The following is an 18015-nucleotide window of genomic DNA, read 5'->3' as shown; positions in this document are numbered from 1 at the left end:
CTTGTAAGTCTATGATATAGGAAGTAGATTTCTATGAGGTAGGCCCCAACAGCTCTCCCCTTGCTTATTTTGACTGGGGACAAGTGTGGAGAACAATATGAAATTAAAGAATAAAAAACCTAATGCCTGCATCTTGGTCTCCTAGAGTGCTAGAGCTGGGTTTCTTGCATGGTTCCAGCTTCAGGGGGAGTAAGGGAGGGGGAGACACTGTTCAAATGGGCTTGAAGGGGGGGCGGGCAGAGAAGGGGACTTAGCACACCCCTTCAGCCAGAGAAGCTACACACCTTATCTGTTTTATATGTTAGGTTCTACATACAAACTTGTTTGAAAGCATGTACTGCTAGAACACCAAGTTCATCATAAAGAAACCGAGGCACAGAGACAGGCAGGTGCTGTCCAAGGTGCTGGCAAGTAGTGAGGGAAATCCTGAATTAAACTCCCCCTCCCCACACACCTGGGCTTCTGCCTGTCTGCCATCCCCCCACCTCCATAAATACCATCAGCAGACATTCCTAGCATCCCTTTGGCAGTTCCCCCTTTGTTTGGGAGTCATGGGAAAAGAGGACTGCCTTTCGTGCCTGTCCCCCCGCCTGGGCTCCAGGAACACACACTCTCCCCAGCCAAATCCCCCTCATGCCAAGTGTCAGCCTTCCCTTAGGGGGTGATGACCAAGCAGCCCCTGCCAGGACAGAGCCTCAAGAACATGTCTCCACGTGGGTGATGAAAAGAGCAGCTCTTTCCGGGTGGAAGTCCTACATCCATTCGTTCACAAAGACTGGGGAAATTATAATACAGATCCATCTCAGAGTATGGGAAAAATTATAGACTGTATTCTTCACTATAATGAAGCTGGTTTTTAGAGGGAGCAGTGCAATGCATATTAGGCAATGCATTTTTAATTTTTGAAGCTGTTTCTGAGACCTAATGTGTCAAAATTAAAACCCTGTGGTCTTTGTGGAGAGAGGCAGTGATTTTCCTTATTGGGTTTAGGGTTTTGCTTCACCGCCAGCTCCTCTGCTCCCCTAGCCTGGTCCACTGGTGGGTGCAGTGAGGCAGCCCGGCCCAGCTGCCTTGGACTAACAAGGAGCCGGCCTGGCCAACCCTTGACTGTCTTAGATGACATCCTTTCCACCGCGGCCTTACAGAGCCACTACAAATCAACCAGACACAGGCTTGGTTCTCCCTTCAGATGCCTGGGCTCCATGGGGGATTTTAAAATTCATTTAAAGGAATGATTGTTCCCCAACCCCAGGATCTGGTTTATAACCTGTGAAACCATTTGGGTTTATTTACTCTAACCTCATAAGTAGTGACTCTAATTCTGTCATTCCCTGGACCAGAGGGTCCGGTGGTGCCCATTGCTTTCATAATGAAGTCCAGAATCTCGAGCCTGGAAAATGGCTGCTTTGTCACCGTCTTTGCTGAATTTCCACTTGTCCTTGAACTCTCGCCAGTAGTTCCTCCTCTGCACACCTGGACAGACTTTTTTCTCTCTGAACTCCATGCATAGTGTTGGATGACGTGGATGCGGCTGTCTCCCCAGCTGTGAGCTCTTTGATCTCTGGCCCATTGCATCACATAGCAAGGCCTCAAATGTTCAGTGAATGAATAGACTGATTAATTAGTTAATCTCAGAAGGGAACACAGATATGTGAACCACCACCCTGACCACTGCAACAGTAGACAAAGGGTAGGCCTGCAGTGGGGCAGTAACAGTGAGAAGATCAGAATGAATCGATTCCTAAGAGTTGATGGAGGAGCCTGCAGAAGGGGGACAGCTTGGTGAAGTCGTATGTGTTGGGGTGGGAGGTGGTGACACTGAAAAAGAGGGAGAAGTGGGACAGAATCCTGAAGATAGTGCACTGGGTGGTGGGAGGGTGGGAACGTCACTACGCTTAGGGACGCAAGATGGCTGGGTTTGTGGGGGACATCCTGGCTTAGTTTTAGACAGGCTAGCAGTCAGGGACTCGTGGCCACATGAGTGAGCCTAAGCCTCAGCAGACTCCTGAGAGTCATCAGCTTGTGAGATGTAGGTGGAGCTGGGTGTGAGCGGAGTTGAAAAGAAGAGACACCGGGCACCTGGGTGGCTCAGTTGAGCGTCTGACTCTTGATTTCAGCTCAGGTCATGACCTCAGTTTGTGAGTCCAAGCCCCATGTTAGGCTCTGTGCTGACAGCGTGGAGCCTGCTTCGAATTCTCTTTCTCTCTCTCTCTCTCTCTCTCTCAAAATAAATAAATAAAACTTAAAAAAAAAAAAAAAAAAAGAAGTGACTTTGGGTTGAGTAGAGTGGTAGGGGCAGCCAGACTGTGGTAGGCTGCAGAATGACCAGACGGGGAAATGAAGCTTCAGGCCTTGGTGGCCAGGAGAAGAAGGGTCTGGCAATAACTTGAGAAGGAGACAGGACGCACATTATCGTAGGACTTGGGAGGTAGCGTGTGTGGCAACCAGATTGGGCTTCGGAGCCTCCCACCCGAGGTTGTATGCTGGCTCTGTGCACCGGTCTAGGTCAGGACCAACTTGTTGCCCTTACAGATGGAGCTACAGAGGACCTATTTTTGCCTTCTGTTTGAGTGGGACATTGTGCAGAGAAGACTCTGACTCCTGGAGATATGATTCAGTTAGAGACCCAACAGGACAAAAAAGTTTCTTTTTCTTTCTTGTAATAGTCCAGGGCAGACAAGCTGTTGTGCTCCACATAGTCATATGTGGATCCAGGTTCCTGCTCTCTTATTTCTCTACCATCCCTAAGGGCAGTGTGTGGTCTCCAGGGCAGTCCCCAGACCAGCAGCATCAGTATCCCCCAGAAATTTGTTGGAAATGCAAATTCTCTGGCACTACCCCAGATCTACTGGGTCAGAATCTCTGGGGCTGGAGCCAAACTACCTGTGACTGTGAACGCCCTCCAGGTGATTCTAATGTGCCCGAAAGTTAGAGAAGCAGTGCTCTGGGGTGCTATCCTTGTGTGGTGGAAGCTAGATTTCGGGCACATCTGTGATCCCGCTCTCAGGGGACAGATTGTAGAGATGTGTAGGAGCAAGCCTGGAAGTGGCACTTCCACTCACATTCCGTTGTCAAGGACTAGTACTCAGCCAGATCTAGCTGCTGAGAGGTCTGGGAAATGTGGTTGCTAGTTAGGTGTCCCTGTACCCACCTGCAACTCCATTATAATGGGAGGAGGAGAGAACAACTTTTGATAAACCACTAGCAGCCTTGGCTTATCTGCAATCAGTTTTAATCTACTATCCTCCAGAAGAGAGGGGGATATCTACCTGCAGATCAAAGTTAAGGCTTATATGTTTAAAAAGGTATATGGGGTGGGAGGTTGTCAGTTGTACCAGCCCCCAAGTGTCTGCCCACCCCCAGTGGGTTTGGGCAGCCCACCCCTTAGACACACACCTATCTTATTTGCTCACCCACTATATATTGTGCTACCCAGTCCCTGTTTGTAAACTTCCAGTAAAAGTCAAGATTTCACCCGAGGCACCAAGTCTTGGCAAGGAATGAGACAGAGAAGGAAGAAATGAGCTTGCCAAGGCAGCTGCGTGCACCCACCTAGACCGTGCCGTGCAGTGCACAACTCCAGGGGCAGCCGCTCACGGGGCCTCTGATGTGTACACCTCCCCCTGGAGTTGAGTGATGTGGCTGCCCTGTCGTTGTCACCCCCCTGAACCCCAACACCCTGGGCTCTGGGGCCTTCCTCCTGCCCTTGCTCTTTACCCTGTAGATCCTGAGGTCACCCGGAGTGGGCCACTTCTGAACATCCATCCTTGCTATGAGAGGCTTCTCAGGAGGTGTCTCAGTGCTCCATGTACCAAAGCTTGGACAGAGAAATTGACTCTGGGTGGAGGCGATTTTTTTTTTCTTTCCTCAAAGCCTGATGAAAGCCCAGACCAGCAACACCAGTGATGAGTCCCTGGGTCTGCCAGGAGAGGCTCAGCGTCTTCAGTTATAAAGTAGGTACACCTGAGACAGTTAAATGAGACCTGGCCCAGACGAGGGGCTGACACTGCTGGAGGGGTGGGGCTTCTGACTGCTGGCCAGGACTCTAGGAGATGTTGGGGCCAGAGGTGGCTTCTCAAGGCCCTGAAACACAGGCAGAATGACTTGCCTCCCTGGGATCAGGTATTTGTTTATGTAATGAGCTCCTTTCAGGTGCTTGCTTGCTCTAACAGTTCAGCCGCCCTGCCGCGGAGCGTTGTACTGGGGGAAGGAAGGAAGGAAGCCATGCTTGCACGAGGTCCCGCCAGGGTGGTCCTCGGGGCCCCGGGCTCTCCCAGCCTCTGCTGGATGGCCATCTTGAAGGGCTGGAGCAAAGGCAAGGAAAAGACTGTGTGCTGTTTGGAGAAGGGGCTAACTGCACGCTTGCCTTCAAAACCTGTCAAAGCTGCCCCTCCTGCTGCTGTTTCTGGTGTGGTCTGACTCCACAAGGAAGCGCCTGACTACGTGCCAGGTGTTTCCCATCAGCAGGGGCTGGCCCGTCTCTGAGCCTTGTTTGGGTGATTTTCTACCATGGCATACTCTGGGCATAGGTCTGTATTCCTCACCTCAGGCTGGAGCTGAAAGACTAAGGGAAAGAGGGGATGATGTAGAGGGGTCACCTGGGTGGCTTAGTCATTTGAGCGGCCAACGATTGATTTTGGCTCAGGTCATGATCCTAGGGTCGTGGGATCAAGTCCTGGGTCAGGCTCCACACTGAGCATGGAGCCTGCTTGGGATATTCATTCATTCTCTCTCTCTCTCTCTCTCTCTCTCTCTCTCTCTCTCTCTCTCTCCCTCTCTCTCTCCCTCTCCGCCCCCCCCCCGCCCCTCCTCTGTTCATGTGTGCACTCTCCCTCTCTCCTCCCTAAAAATAAAATAAATAAATAATTTAAAAAGAAAGAAAGAAAGCCCTGGAGAGAGTAGTGAAAATACCAGGGCGCCTGAGTGGTTCAGTCCACTAAGCATCCGACTCTTGATTTCAGCTCAGGTCATGATCTCAGTTGGTGAGTTTGAGCCCCACATCGGGCTCTGCACTGATGGCACAGAGACTGCTTGGAATTCTCTCTCTCCCTCTCTTTCTGGCTCTCCCCGTCTCATGCTCTCTCTCTCTCTCTCAAAATATTTTTTTAAAAATAGTGAAATTACCACACGTGTAAATGTGCAGAAAGCAGCCAAAGCAGTACTCAGTGGGAAATACATAGCCTTTAATGTATGTATGCACCTTGAAAAAGATCAAAAGGCTGTACAACTAAGATCTCTGCACTTTATATTTGTTAAACTTCCATTTTAAGTTTAGAAAAATAGGAAATCATCGATACAACAAATTCACTAAAATACAAATAAGGAATAACATTTAACTATATCTGCCTTCTAAGAAAGACTTCTCTAACCAAAGTGATTTCTGTCATACTTTCAAACTGAAAATTTCAGGTGGTCAATGTAGGAGCATTGACCTTCAGCAAACCCATCCATCAGGAGCTTATATAAAAATTGCATTTTCGGGACACGTTGGGTAAAACAGAGCTTAGAAAGTAAGATGTTGGTGAATGATAAAAGAAGACGAGGAAAAATAATACCTCAATATATTTTCATAAGTTCAGACTTAACCTTGGCAAGTGGAAACCCAGGGAACTAGTCTGGTGTCAATGAGCTGTTTCCAGGATCACCTTTGGAAAAGGTCCCCTACAACTATCCGTAGCCTTCCAATGTATAATCCCAAATTGATTCCTCTATACTTCTACAGAGAACGTAATTCTCTATCATTCTTACCCTGTCTCCTTCCATCACTGGTTATTTGGTAGGTTCTCATGATTTTGAGGCTTATCTTAACATTAACCTTAGTTAAATCGTATTAATATTTGTATTCCCCTTCTTTTAAAGTGACTTTCCTGTCGGAACCAATCTACTCTGTTAAAGTTAGATCCTGACTTTTCTGTAGCGGATTCCTCATGTCACCTGGGAACAGGGTCTCCTGTCACAGTCGTCTACGTAGAGTCTACTAGCAGGTGGATGGGTTTAGGCACAGAAACTGTGAAACTCTGTCTCCGGCTATCAGATACCTGGTCTCTGGCTGATATATTCTATAGGGTTACCCATACATTGTCCTTCATTGAGAAGCTCTCAGGGAGTTAGTTGTAATAATTCCTTTGCTCTTGGGTGGCACTGAGGCTGTAAAATTACAGTGCACACAGTTCTTGTGAATTCACCATCCTGTTGGATCCTCACAGCCACCCTGCAAGGGAGACAAAGCTGGACTAGCATCAGGTCCATTTTACAGAGGAGGAAGCTGAGGCCCAGAGTCACACTGCTGTAGGTGACAGCTGGTATTCACACCCAGTCTTCTAAACTGCTGACTAATACTATTTTTATTTGCTCATTGACTCTTCTCAGAAGCACTAAGGAGGTCCTCACTTCATGGGTCAGGCTGCAGTTTACAAAAAGACGCAGGAAACACATGGCAAAGGATGACACCCATCTACACACAGAGCCCAAAAACTCCGTTTATGTATAAACGTGGAGAACAAGGAAAAAGCCAAACCGTTTGCCTCAGGTTATGAGTGGAGCCCTGTCTGATCCATGTAATGCATGTTGGCACTTTCAAATGAAGTAAAAAATAACCCATATACTTAGGAAAACGTATCTCTCAGAGCATAAAGACTAAGACTTCTTGGTGCTAGGATTTTAATTCAGGTTCCACCTACAGCACCATCCACATGGCGCTATAGTTAGCAATCAAACCTTAAGTTTGGTCCAGAAAAGTTGCCCACGTTCATTTACCTGCACACAACAAATACAGTGATATAAATGAAACGCCGGCAGTAGCCCAGAGGCCCCAGGCCAGCCCATGCCTCATGGTAGCACTAGCAGCTGCTAGATCCCCAGCCTCATAGTTGAGGAGACAGAGTACCAGGGAGAAGAAGGTGGGCCCCCCCGGAGGGTTCCCCTAAGCAGTTTGGTATCTTGATAGTGACAGCTGCTTCTCCCGACCCAGGAACCCTGGCCCCACCACCTCCTCCTGCGGCCCCTGCCTGGGGTCTTGGCCCCTGGAAGCTTCCCTCATTTTTAGCTCCCACCAGAGGCCACCAAGCTGAGAGAAGTTACCAGAAGCCAGAACTGGAACCGCCCAGATAAAAGTAAAACATCTGCACCCACTCTGCCCATGTCTCTCCACTTCCCAGTTCTGTGCCTTCCTCTTCTGGAAGAGGGATAGTCACACCATTATGGGATAGTTTTAAGTAGTAAATTACTGCACATATAGCACTTAGCTCAGTTGTCTAGCACGTGGTTAGCATTTAGGAAATTTATTATTATTATTATTATTATTATTATTATTATTATTATATCAGCCAATCAAAATTTGTTGGTGGCCATGGAGATAGGAGACCAGGTCCCTGCCCTGCCACTCATCTGCACTGTGACTTTGGCCACAGTGTGATCACCCCCACCACTAGTTCCTTCCCCATCCCTGCCCCAGGGATCCTTTTGGCACTTTTCAGCTGACCCATTTGGAAGGTCGGAGAAAATCCCACTTTCCTGACTGCTTCAGAGGGACTTTCCACCCACCAGGAATGGGTCAGGCAAGTGGAAATTACAAGAGAGAAGGAAAAGACAAAGAAGGACAAAGCTGTCTATGCAGGGGAAGGAATCACGCTATGCAGGGCTGCAACCAGCTTTATTAGGAGCCCACATTAAGTTATAAATTCAACCACTTAGATTGTTTTTTTTCCTTTCCAACTGTTTTTGCCCATCATGTAGGCATGGTCACTCGTTGGCCAAGAACCCAGAAGTGGAAACTGGCACTTGCTTAGAGGAAGGGGTAGGGGTGGGGTGGGGTCTGGTTTTTCCATAGCAAACACACACTGGTTTTGTTTTTATTTTAGAATCACTAAGCTCCCCGGGAGCCCCCTCCCTGACCTCAGATATGAGGTGCTCACCCCTTAGGAAATGAAGAGCCAAGGCACCCCCAAACATGAGCTTTTGTGAATGGGAGCAGAGAAGAGGCCCCTGACATCCCAGGAGTAGAGAATATAGGGAAATGGGAAAAGTCACAACTAAGTGTGGCCAGCAAGATTGTCCCCAGGCCCCTAACCTGATTTGCTGGCCTTTCTGCAGCCACAGTGCCCAGCCATACCTCCAGGCCTCTGTTCACAGCATCCTCTCTGCCTGAGCAGCCTTCCTTCCTGTTCTGCCTGCAGGGACTCTACTGGTCCTCAAAGACCAGATTAAATGCCTCTCTCACCTGCCCATCCCATTGTGGCAGAATTACTGCCACTTCCTCTGTGCCACCCTCAGGGTGTAGAGGTGATCTACATGCCTGTGCCCCACCCCCGGACTAACTCCAGTGATTCTGAGTATAGCTCTTGGCACATAGTGGGGACTCAGTGCACGTTTGTTGAATGATTGAAGGATGCAGCTGGCCCAGGGACCAACAGTGCCTCCGTACTTACCTGGAATTTGTACAGTCTGCCCCCAAGCACTCCGCACCTCCTGCCTCCCCTCACCATTAAAGGATTCAGCTCTTCCCTCACCCACCACCCAGGGGATCCATTCTGCCCCCCCACTCTGGTGCTTACCCTGGCTGAGCCTTGCCCTGCACAGCGTGAGTTCCCACACATCTGGCCAGCCCACTGGGCCCTTTGTACATATCTCTCATCCTCTCTGCACTTTGAGACTCATTCACTTGGGGGCTGGCAGTAGAAGAGATAATAATCCCCAGTTCTCATGGCCCAGGACGTTACACATCCGGCCTGATGAAAGTCCCCCAAATCTGTCACTTCACCATCAAGGCATTTGCGGTTGCTTTTCTGAGAATCCTGTGGTGTGGGTCCTGACTGTGCTATTAGCAGCCCCCAGGCCTCTGGCTGCCCTTGAATGCCAGCTTTGTTCTGTACTCAGAGCCTGGGCCTGGAGGGACAGGCACCCTGAAGCTGCATTAGCAGGCTGTCTGGGAAGTCTCTGACATCTCAACGGGAACACGTCCTAAATGTGGATTTTGTGTGAGAGGGTGTGCCCACGCCGCGCTCCACCCATACCCACTCAGCTATGTCTATTCAGATGCAAAGGATGGTCTTAGGGCAGGGGTATGGACTTCCAGAACTCGTAGGGGCTTTAAAGAACACTGATCCAAAGTGGCCCTCAGACCAGCAACAGCATCTGGGAGTAGGGTGACCTGACATCCTGACTTGCTGGGGGTGGTCCAGGTTTAGCACTGAAAGTCCAACATTCTGAAAAATCCCTCCCTCAGTCATGGGCACATTAGATCATTAGCTACCTACTTGCCTGCCTTGTGGCTTCCTGACACTTGCCTGCCTTATGGGTAGGAAAACATACAGCCAAGAGGGGATGCAACCCGCCAAAGTGCAGGCAGCAAGGAAGGGGCAGAGGCAGGAGAAGTGTCCTGCCTCTGTGGGTGGCTCAGCTGCCAGGTCTCAGCAGGTTCAGCCAATACCCCAGGGCCCAACCAGTCAGCTTGTTAGAAGATTAAGAAGGCACTGAAAAGGGGCATCTGGGTGGCTCAGTCTGTCGAGCATCTGACTTCAGCTCAGGTCATGATCTCAAGGTTCATGAGTTCGAGCCCTGTGTTGGGCTCTGTGCTGACAGCTCGGAGCCTGCAGCCTGCTTCAGTTTCTGGGTCTCCCTCTCTCTCTGCCCCTCCCCTGCTTGTGCTCTGTCTCTTAAAAATAAGTAGGAAAACATTAAAAAAAAGGCACTGAAAAAGACTCAAACTAGTTGCTGCCATCACTGGGCACTGGTCTCAGGAGGGAAGGTAGAGATGGCCATCTTCAGGGAGGGGGGACCCCGCTGAGCCTGGAGCATGTGGGAGGGCAGCAAGGAGCCAGGACTCCAGATGCAGGGCACAGTGGGGCCAAGGCTGGAGGGAGGGGCAGCAGGTCTTGTAAGAGGCCAAAGAAGAGATCAGCTTGGCTGGAGCAGGGCTCCAGGAGGTACAGTCACCTCTTCTTTGTACTCAGGCTAGTCCAGGACCCCATGACCAACAGTGACTACCACCTCCAGGCGGCAAGGTATCTCTGCCTTGCCTGCCCCCACTGTCTGCCTCTGGCCCCTGAGGGAAACCTCCTGCCATTGGCTCACAAAGTCCAATTCTCCATCCTCTAGACAGAAATAAAACCCACTTAGGAAGGTAAGCTATTTCCCACAAATCCTCAGACGCCCCTCGGAGTTCTGTGAACATGGTCTTGGAGGCTCTGAAACCCTGCTTCCTCCATCCTGGCCGGTCAAATGGCACGTGTTTGCTTTTCTCCTCTCTGGAGGAGAGGCCTTTCCTACCCCCACCCCCCAGCCACTGTCCCCACGTGTTACTCGCTAACCACAGGGAAGACTGAGGAAAACAAGGTCCTGGAGAGGGGTGTCCATCAGGGCAGCTGTCTGTCTGCCAGGAATCCCATCCAGAACCACCTGGCAGGTGGGCTGGGAGTGTCCACGCTCCTAGGAGGGTAGTTGCCTCACCCTCCCTATCCACCTGTCCCGGGCCACTAGGCAGTCGAGTTAAGGGCAATCAATGTCCTGAAGCTGATGCAGAACCACAGGAGAGTGTTCAGTGAGGCCATCCTTCATGAGGCTTGCATTTCAGAAAGAGTCCCTTGGCAGGGGCCGAGGGGCTGGGGCTGATGAGACGCCCCGAGACAGTTAAGAAGTTAGTGCTGAAGTCACAGAAGGAGATGGTGAGGTCTCAACCAGACCAGTGGCCGCAGGGATGGTGGGCAGGGGACAGATACCTACGGGCAGGTAGTGAGTACAATTAAGAGGCAGCAGGGGAATGAGCCCAGGGAGGAGGAGGAGGAAGAAGAAGCCATGCTTCTTCTGACACCCAAGGGGAAGGATTGGCGAACAGAGGAGTGAGGGTCCCAGAAGCCAGGGGGAGGGGCTGGGCCACAGTGCCATGTGCTGGGAGAGGATTCACCTCTGCCAGAGCGGCATCAGTGCAGGATGAGGGTGGCTTAGGGATCCAGGGGAGGGGAGGAAATGGAGACTCAGGTAGATATTTTCAAATGAGAAGGGAAGCAGCTTCTAGGGAAGGGGTTAGAAGAATGCCTAGGATAAAGGAGCATTTTTGCATCGATAAGGAGGGAAACGTGTGTGTGTGCTTGTTTCCCTGAGAAAGGTAATACAGCTCTAAAAGTGTCTGAGACCCAGGCTTTTTAAAACTGATCGCTCTTTTCAACTCATAGCTCGAAATGGCTACGAGAGCTGTAGTCAGCCCATCAGGATTCCAACCAACAGGAAGAAGGAAAGACCGAAGGGAGACATGCCCCCTCCTCACTTTAAGGATATTTCTGATCATTAGAGATAAAGACTGACATTCATTAATGACAAAGGGATCGATCTACCCGGATGATATCACAACTCCAAGTCTGTATGCACTCCATAAAACAATTGCAAAATAGATGCAGCAAAAATGGACAGAACCGAAGGATAGACAAATTCATGGTCATAGCGGGGGTCTGTAGTATACCTTCTCAACAGATCAGAGAACCAACAGACACAAATACAGTAAAGATACAGATGTGAAAAGAGCTGTTAGCAGATTTGGCCTAACTAACACACCCAGAGTTCTGCACCCTACTTTTTTTTTCAAATGCACGTGAAGCATACACCCGGAAAATGATACCTCTAAGAAGTCTAGTACACTACTTCTGCTTCCATGCCTTTTGCCAGCAGTCAATCCTGGCTGCACCTAGCAGGAAGGAATGCTGGGAAATGTCTCCTCCAGGTGGCCAGTGCTCACTGAAACTGAGGGATTCTGGTCCGAAGGCAGAAGGGGAGAACACGTATTAAGGAAACCAGCCATCTCTGTCCCTTTGTCCCGTCCTCTGACTGCCTGAGTCCCAAGAGCACTGCACAGTGGGTAAGAGCTTGGGCTGAGTCAGATGCCCCTCACCCTCTCCTGGCTTTGCCACTTACTTGCCGTGTGACTTTGGATAGGTTATTTAACCTATGTGAGCCTCCATTTCCTTACCTTTTAAAAACAGGAATTACCCTTCTTCCTAGGGCTGTTGGAAAGATGGGACAAGATAACACGTATAAAGCACTTAGTTCTGTGCCTGGCACATAATAAATGCTCAATAAATGTTAGCGGCTCAGAGACGGTAAGTAACTTACCCAAGGTCAAACAGGCAATAAATGACAAGTTTAGCTTTCAAATCCAAGCATCTGGCTCTAAGCTGGGAAGCTGGTTCTTTGGGGCCTCTGCCACCCCCAGCACAGGGCCCTACATACAGTGGGGATGTGGCGGAGGAAGAAAGCTGAACAGGAGGGGAAAGGAACCTGTGGTGGAGGAAGAAGCCTGAACAGGAGGGGATAGGAAACTGCTACCACCAATTAGCCTTGTCACTTTAGCAAATGTTAATTTCCTCATTCCCTCTGCAGAAGGTTGAATTAATGAGCCCAGAGGTTTTTTTTTTTTTTCCCCCTGACCCTGATATATTCAGTTCTGTCTTCTCTACCACTAATGGCTGAAATTTTACCGTTAGAAATGTGTTTCTTTTTGTTAAATCCTGTCTTCTGCCTCAACTCCTTTTTTAAAAATACAGTTTTCCTTTAGAGGGTGCTAGCCCCTTCGTTTGCGGGTCCTGACACTTGGTATACAGGTCTAGAGAAGGGTCTATAGTCTGGCTCTGCAGGCCCTGGTTGGGAGGAGAGATGCAGACAGGAGAGCCCAGGGCCCAAACAAGCTGTCCATTTACTAATGGCCCACAGTGGCCCAGAGGCTCTTTTGTCAGGGCCACCTGCACAACGTCCGTGTAATAGCTCCTGTTCCAGTCGCCCAGCTGACCCCATCTATCACCATTTTTCACCCTTTTTTTTTGTAGGCTTCCTTTTTTTCTCCTTCTGTATTTTTGTCCACCACACTGCCTCTGAGACAAAATCGGAGAAAAATGGGTTTTGTCCTTTTTTAACCAGAAGACTAAAAGTCTTAAATTACCTTCTTCAAGTTCTGCAAATAGAAATCCCAAATAAGACAGCCACCTTTTCTTTTCTTTCTTCCTCTCTCTGTCTAGGAGCCCATGGGCTTGAAATAAAAGGCAGAGTGGTAGCTTAGGAAGAACAGTGTGGGCTCAGCCCAGCACCGGCCAGGAAGAGGAGCAGGGTGGTAGCAGGGAGGGCCTGACTGGAGATGGAGGATGAGGGAGAAAGAGAATGGAAATGAGCAAAACCATTGCCCCATTGCTTATGGCTCTAGAATAAGAAAGGTCCCCTCAGGGGCCCGGTTTCTTTTTTTTTTTTTTTTTTTTAATTTTTTTTTTCAACGTTTATTTATTTTTGGGACAGAGAGAGACAGAGCATGAACGGGGGAGGGGCAGAGAGAGAGGGAGACACAGAATCGGAAACAGGCTCCAGGCTCTGAGCCATCAGCCCAGAGCCCGACGCGGGGCTCGAACTCACGGACCGCGAGATCGTGACCTGGCTGAAGTCGGACGCTTAACCGACTGTGCCACCCAGGTGCCCCAAGGGGGCCCGGTTTCTTAACAACTGCTTTGTGCATGGTAGAGCATGGGCGGGTGCCGGGGGGAAATGGAGCTGAGGGGAAGAGGAAGCTACGGAGGCTGTTGTTCAGACTTACTGGGAAACAAATGGGGTTACCAGGCACAGTGAAGCTCCTGTACGTGTGTCACCCCACTGACGTCATGGTTCCCAAAGAGTCCCTCAGTGGGCAATAGGACAAGCAGAGGGAGCGTGGTTCCAGGGCAACAGCTAGGAATTTGGGGGCTGGAGTCCTGGGTTCTAATCCGTGCTGCATATAATAATAATAGCTAGCATTTATGGAGCACTTACTGTGTGCCAAGGACTATGCTAAACACCTCACATAGATGATCACATTTTATCTTCCAAACAAGCCTGCAGCATAGGTATCGTTATTATCTCTGGTACAGATGAGGACGCTGAGGAATGAGCAGTTGAATGACTCACCCAAAGTCTCACGTATCTTGTGACAGACCTGGGTTTGAACCCGGGGAGTCAGACTCCAGAGCTCTTGTCTGCCTGCCAAACAACAAGGCCTGCTGACCTGCTTCCTCATGGGGAAAGTCAAGGTGCAGGGGACAGGTAGGGTGGACTGGGTGAGGCTGATGTTCTCTCCAGCCTGGACTGTCTGATTTGGGGCTCATGCCTCACCTACACACAAAAAGATCCCGCTCAAGTAATGCAGAGTGCCAGACTCCAGGGCCAAGCACACACGCCAAGTGTGCGTGAGTATGTGTGTGTGTTGGACAGGTAAATTTGTGTCCTGCAACCCTGATGAGACAGGAGAAGAGAAACAGAACACACTGCAAGGTCAGTGCAAAGTCTGTAGGAAGACCTGTTAGGTTAGACTTAGGTCAAAAGGGCAAAACCAAGATCCAAAGGGTCTAGAAAATTCTTCTCAGTGCACCTGTATTGTGCATCCAATAGCCTTTGGATTTCCCTGATCTTTGCTCCAGGTTACATAGCCATAGCCTCAGACCCACCTGGCCAGATGGGCTAGTAAGGAGTCCTGGCTCTGGAAGGAGGACAGTGGCTCCCCATGGTCTGCCACCCCCCAACACATGTGTCTTCTTTGCAGGCCCAGCAACCATGGCCCATTACAAGGCCGAGCAGGACGACTGGCTGCTCGTCTACCTGAAGTATTTACTCTTTGTCTTTAACTTCTTCTTCTGGGTAAGTGAATTTTGCACACACATCCCCTTCCCCAGCGGAGTGAGTCAAGCCACCTTTGTTTTTTTTGTGAGTCACCACTCTGGTTGATTTCTTCCAAATCAAAGACCACCCATGGGCAAATTCTGCCTACTTGAAAGCAAACATGTACATTGGCTGCTGAGGGGGAAGAAAAGAATCTGGTCTGCAGGTTGGCGTGGAGTCCTACCACGTGGCATCTGAACGGAGGATGCATGAGGACAACATGGAGTGTTGTGCTCCAGCCCGCTGCACAAAGGGTCCGGCTCTTCCTCCACAGCTAACGTGTTGCACCAGGGCTTTGTGGGAAATGTGCATGCCTGAAACAATTGCTTGTTTTCCACTGAAGCCCATTTGCCTCTCCTGGTTAACTTTCTTCAGGCCCGAGGCCGGTGTGACGGCAATGTCCTCTGTAGTGACTCGTGTCAGGAAGCCTGCCCGTGGAGGTCTTTCAGGAGGAGCGGGTTCTGTCCACTGGAGGCAATTACTGGAGTAATTGGGAGCAGAAGACCATCAGTTCCCCCAAGTAGCCAGACACCGGAATGTGTGTACTTTGTATCACAATCTCACGAAATCTGGAGAGGCAGAAGGGTGCTTAAGAGGCTAAGCAGGCTTTGCTCGGCTCTGCTGCTTACTGATGGTGCGGCCTCCGGCAAGCCACTTAACGTCAGCAAGTCTCTTTCCCCAGCTACAAAACGGGGAATCGTTTCCAGCCGCTTGGGATTTGTTAAAAACAAGACAACAGGCCCCAAATGGAGGTACTTACACCAAGCCATCATGTCACCAAACCGAGACTTAATTATGGTCAATTACGGTCTCGGCTCTCCCAGAAATGGCATCCTAAACTAGTCAATCGGGAATCGCCTGATGAGCACTAGTTACGTAGTCTGCCTGATAGATCCCCGCCTTCCCCTGAAGGAAAGTAACCTTGCAATAGCCAGCCTGCTTTTTTGCCTAATATAACATCCTTGTTCCTGCTCCCTTCTGGGTATAAAAGTCTTTTCTTTGGTGCAGGTCCTCGGAGCTCCTTCCTGTCTGTTAGATTGGATGCTGCCCGGTTGGAAGCAACTTCTGCTCAAAGAAACTTTTAAAATGTTTAATATGCCTCAGTTTATCTTTTAACAGTTCGCTTAGCAGATGCTCTAAAACTATATGTTAAGTGCTTAGCTCAGTCTCTGCACATAGAGGGCATTCGATATGCAATATTTTGGGTATGTTAGATGCAGAAAGCCTGAAAATACCACCAGATCAACCTGCTGATAAAACAGAGCTGAGTTTCCTTATTACCCTGGGAAGCGATGCTCTCCCTTGACAGAGTCTTAGAAACATCTCAGAAAGGCAAAGGCAAAGATAGGTTATATCTATGTTTTCAGGGTCTTCCATTAAGACTAATGAAACTGCCTAAAGTGGGACAGTGCGTTAAGACACTGAAGGATCGTGACACACAGTAATTTAGGATTGTTGGGCACAGCAAGACCGGGGTTTGGAGAGCCTTGGAGAGTAGACAGTCATTTGATGCTATCTGTTAAAAAGTCGAACAATTTGGTGTTTGTTTAAATGTTTTCTGCAAAGTTCCTTAAATGAACAATAAACTTTTTTTACTTGCAACTTTTATCTTCCTGAGCAAGAGTTTCCTGGAATAGTGAAGCTGTATTGAGGAAGACAGTGGAATAATAAAGCCACGCTGATGTGATCAGTAAGCTGTGTGGGTGTAGATAGTTTTGATTCTCAGAGATAAATCCGATAGAGTGCTTGGGATTCTTGCTGAGTAGGGTTTTTTTTTTTCTTTTAAGAATGTTTTTCCTGAGCATAAAGGTCTATGTCTCCACAACCGATAATCCCTAAAATACTGAAAAGTATAAATAAGAAAATAAAGATTGCCCATAGCTCACACCATTAGGTCCCTAGAGATGCTGTAACAAGGCATCATGAACTGAGTAGTTTCAAACAACAGAACTTTATTCTCTCACAGCTCTGGAGGCTGGAAGTCCAAAATCAAGGTGTCATCAGGGCCACGCTTGTTCTTAGAGGCTGGGTAGAATCTTGCCTTGACTCTTCCAAAATTCGGGTGGCGACCTGCAATTTTTGGCATTCTTAGGCTGCCTCTGCCATCCCATACCGTTCTTCCCATTCATAGGTGCTGGGGTTAGGACTTCAACAAACCTTTGGTAGGGGGGACACAATTCAACCCATAATACTTCTCATCCAGGGATGACCACTGTTGACACTCCCCCTAGACTTGGCCCTGATCAGGACAGGAGATGGTGGTGACCTACAGTATGGGGGTGACAGTGGGGATCAAATATTTGGAGAGAGTCAAGGGACTTGGGAGGCAAAGTTAGGTCATTAGCTGGCTGAGGGGGATTAAAATGTGTAACCCTTGGGTAGATGGTAAAGCTCTTCACTGCAGCAGTAGACTAGAAAGACAAGCTACTGGGCATCAGATGGTGAGGTCAGTTGTAGGCACGGTGAGTCTGAGTTGCCAGGAAACATCTGAGGAGAGATGCTCCATGGGAAGTTGGCTTATGGGTCTGGATCATTCCCACCCAGCTGGTGGCTACAGCCACAGAAACAGGTGAGAACCCCCAAAGATAGCTGAGACTGAGAACAGACTGAGAAGAGAGGCAAGAATGAGATGTAAAACGTCCCAATGGTCAGGAGTGGGTCTGGGTTCAACAGTGGCCCCTGTTTGCCCTGACTGAAGGAGCTTCTGAGATGTGGGACTAATGGAGAGTCCCAGGCAAGGAGATACCCGTGGTTCCCCAGGGAAGGCGGAGGAGAGGCTGTCAGAGCCGTGGGAGGAAAACTGGGAGAGACAGAAGCTGGAGATTGGGAGGGCTGGGCTGTGTTAAAGGGAGAAGACACATCAAGTATTTTAAGGCCCAGAAAGTGGCCATCAGGTTTGACCACACAGAGTTTACTGGTGGCTGTGGTGAGAGTACTCTGAGGAGAGTAGTGGCAGGAGGTGAGGGGCGATGAGGAAGTGGGCACTCTGTGTAGACACCACCTGCTGGGCACCAGGAGAAGAGAGAGGGCAGTAGCTGGCAGGGCCCGAAGGCTGTTGTGAGGTGCTCAGTGCAGAGTATCTTTGGAAGGGCCCTGACATTGCACATCCTGCCTGTGACCACCCTCAGGGTCCCCTCCATCCTGAGTGGACTCAGAGTCTGTCTGTTTGGTGCTGGCATTCCTTTGGGAGTGGTAGGGAGAGGGACGTGGGGGTGGCAGCACAGGCAGATGGGCAGCGAGTGTGTTACCAGAGCAGCTACCAGTGAGGGGGAGCTTCCCCCATATAGATCTCCCTGCTTTGGGTTAAAAATACCCCTGCCTGGGGGCCTGGCTGGATGTGGACCAGCTTCCCGGGGACCC

General features: G+C 49.6%; 1 protein-coding gene across 5 annotated transcripts in view; it reads left to right on the top strand.

Annotated features, from left to right (window-relative positions):
* TSPAN11 (tetraspanin 11) overlaps positions 1 to 18015 on the top strand; it is a 73791-nt gene that overhangs the window by 14345 nt on the left and 41431 nt on the right. For all 5 annotated transcript variants that reach the window (XR_006709637.1, XM_045467272.1, XM_045467273.1 and 2 more), the window contains exon 2: positions 14540 to 14634. Coding sequence is in view for 4 of the 5 variants with exons in the window: in XM_045467272.1 (XP_045323228.1) it covers positions 14551 to 14634 (84 nt within the window). In the remaining variant the exon portion in view is untranslated. The remainder of the gene's footprint in view (positions 1 to 14539; positions 14635 to 18015) is intronic.

Source organism: Leopardus geoffroyi, chromosome B4 (genome assembly GCF_018350155.1).
Source record: "Leopardus geoffroyi isolate Oge1 chromosome B4, O.geoffroyi_Oge1_pat1.0, whole genome shotgun sequence".
Taxonomy (NCBI): domain Eukaryota; kingdom Metazoa; phylum Chordata; class Mammalia; order Carnivora; family Felidae; genus Leopardus; species Leopardus geoffroyi.
The sequence above is the reverse complement of the archived record's forward strand: the minus strand, read 5'-3'. Positions and strand labels throughout refer to the sequence as shown.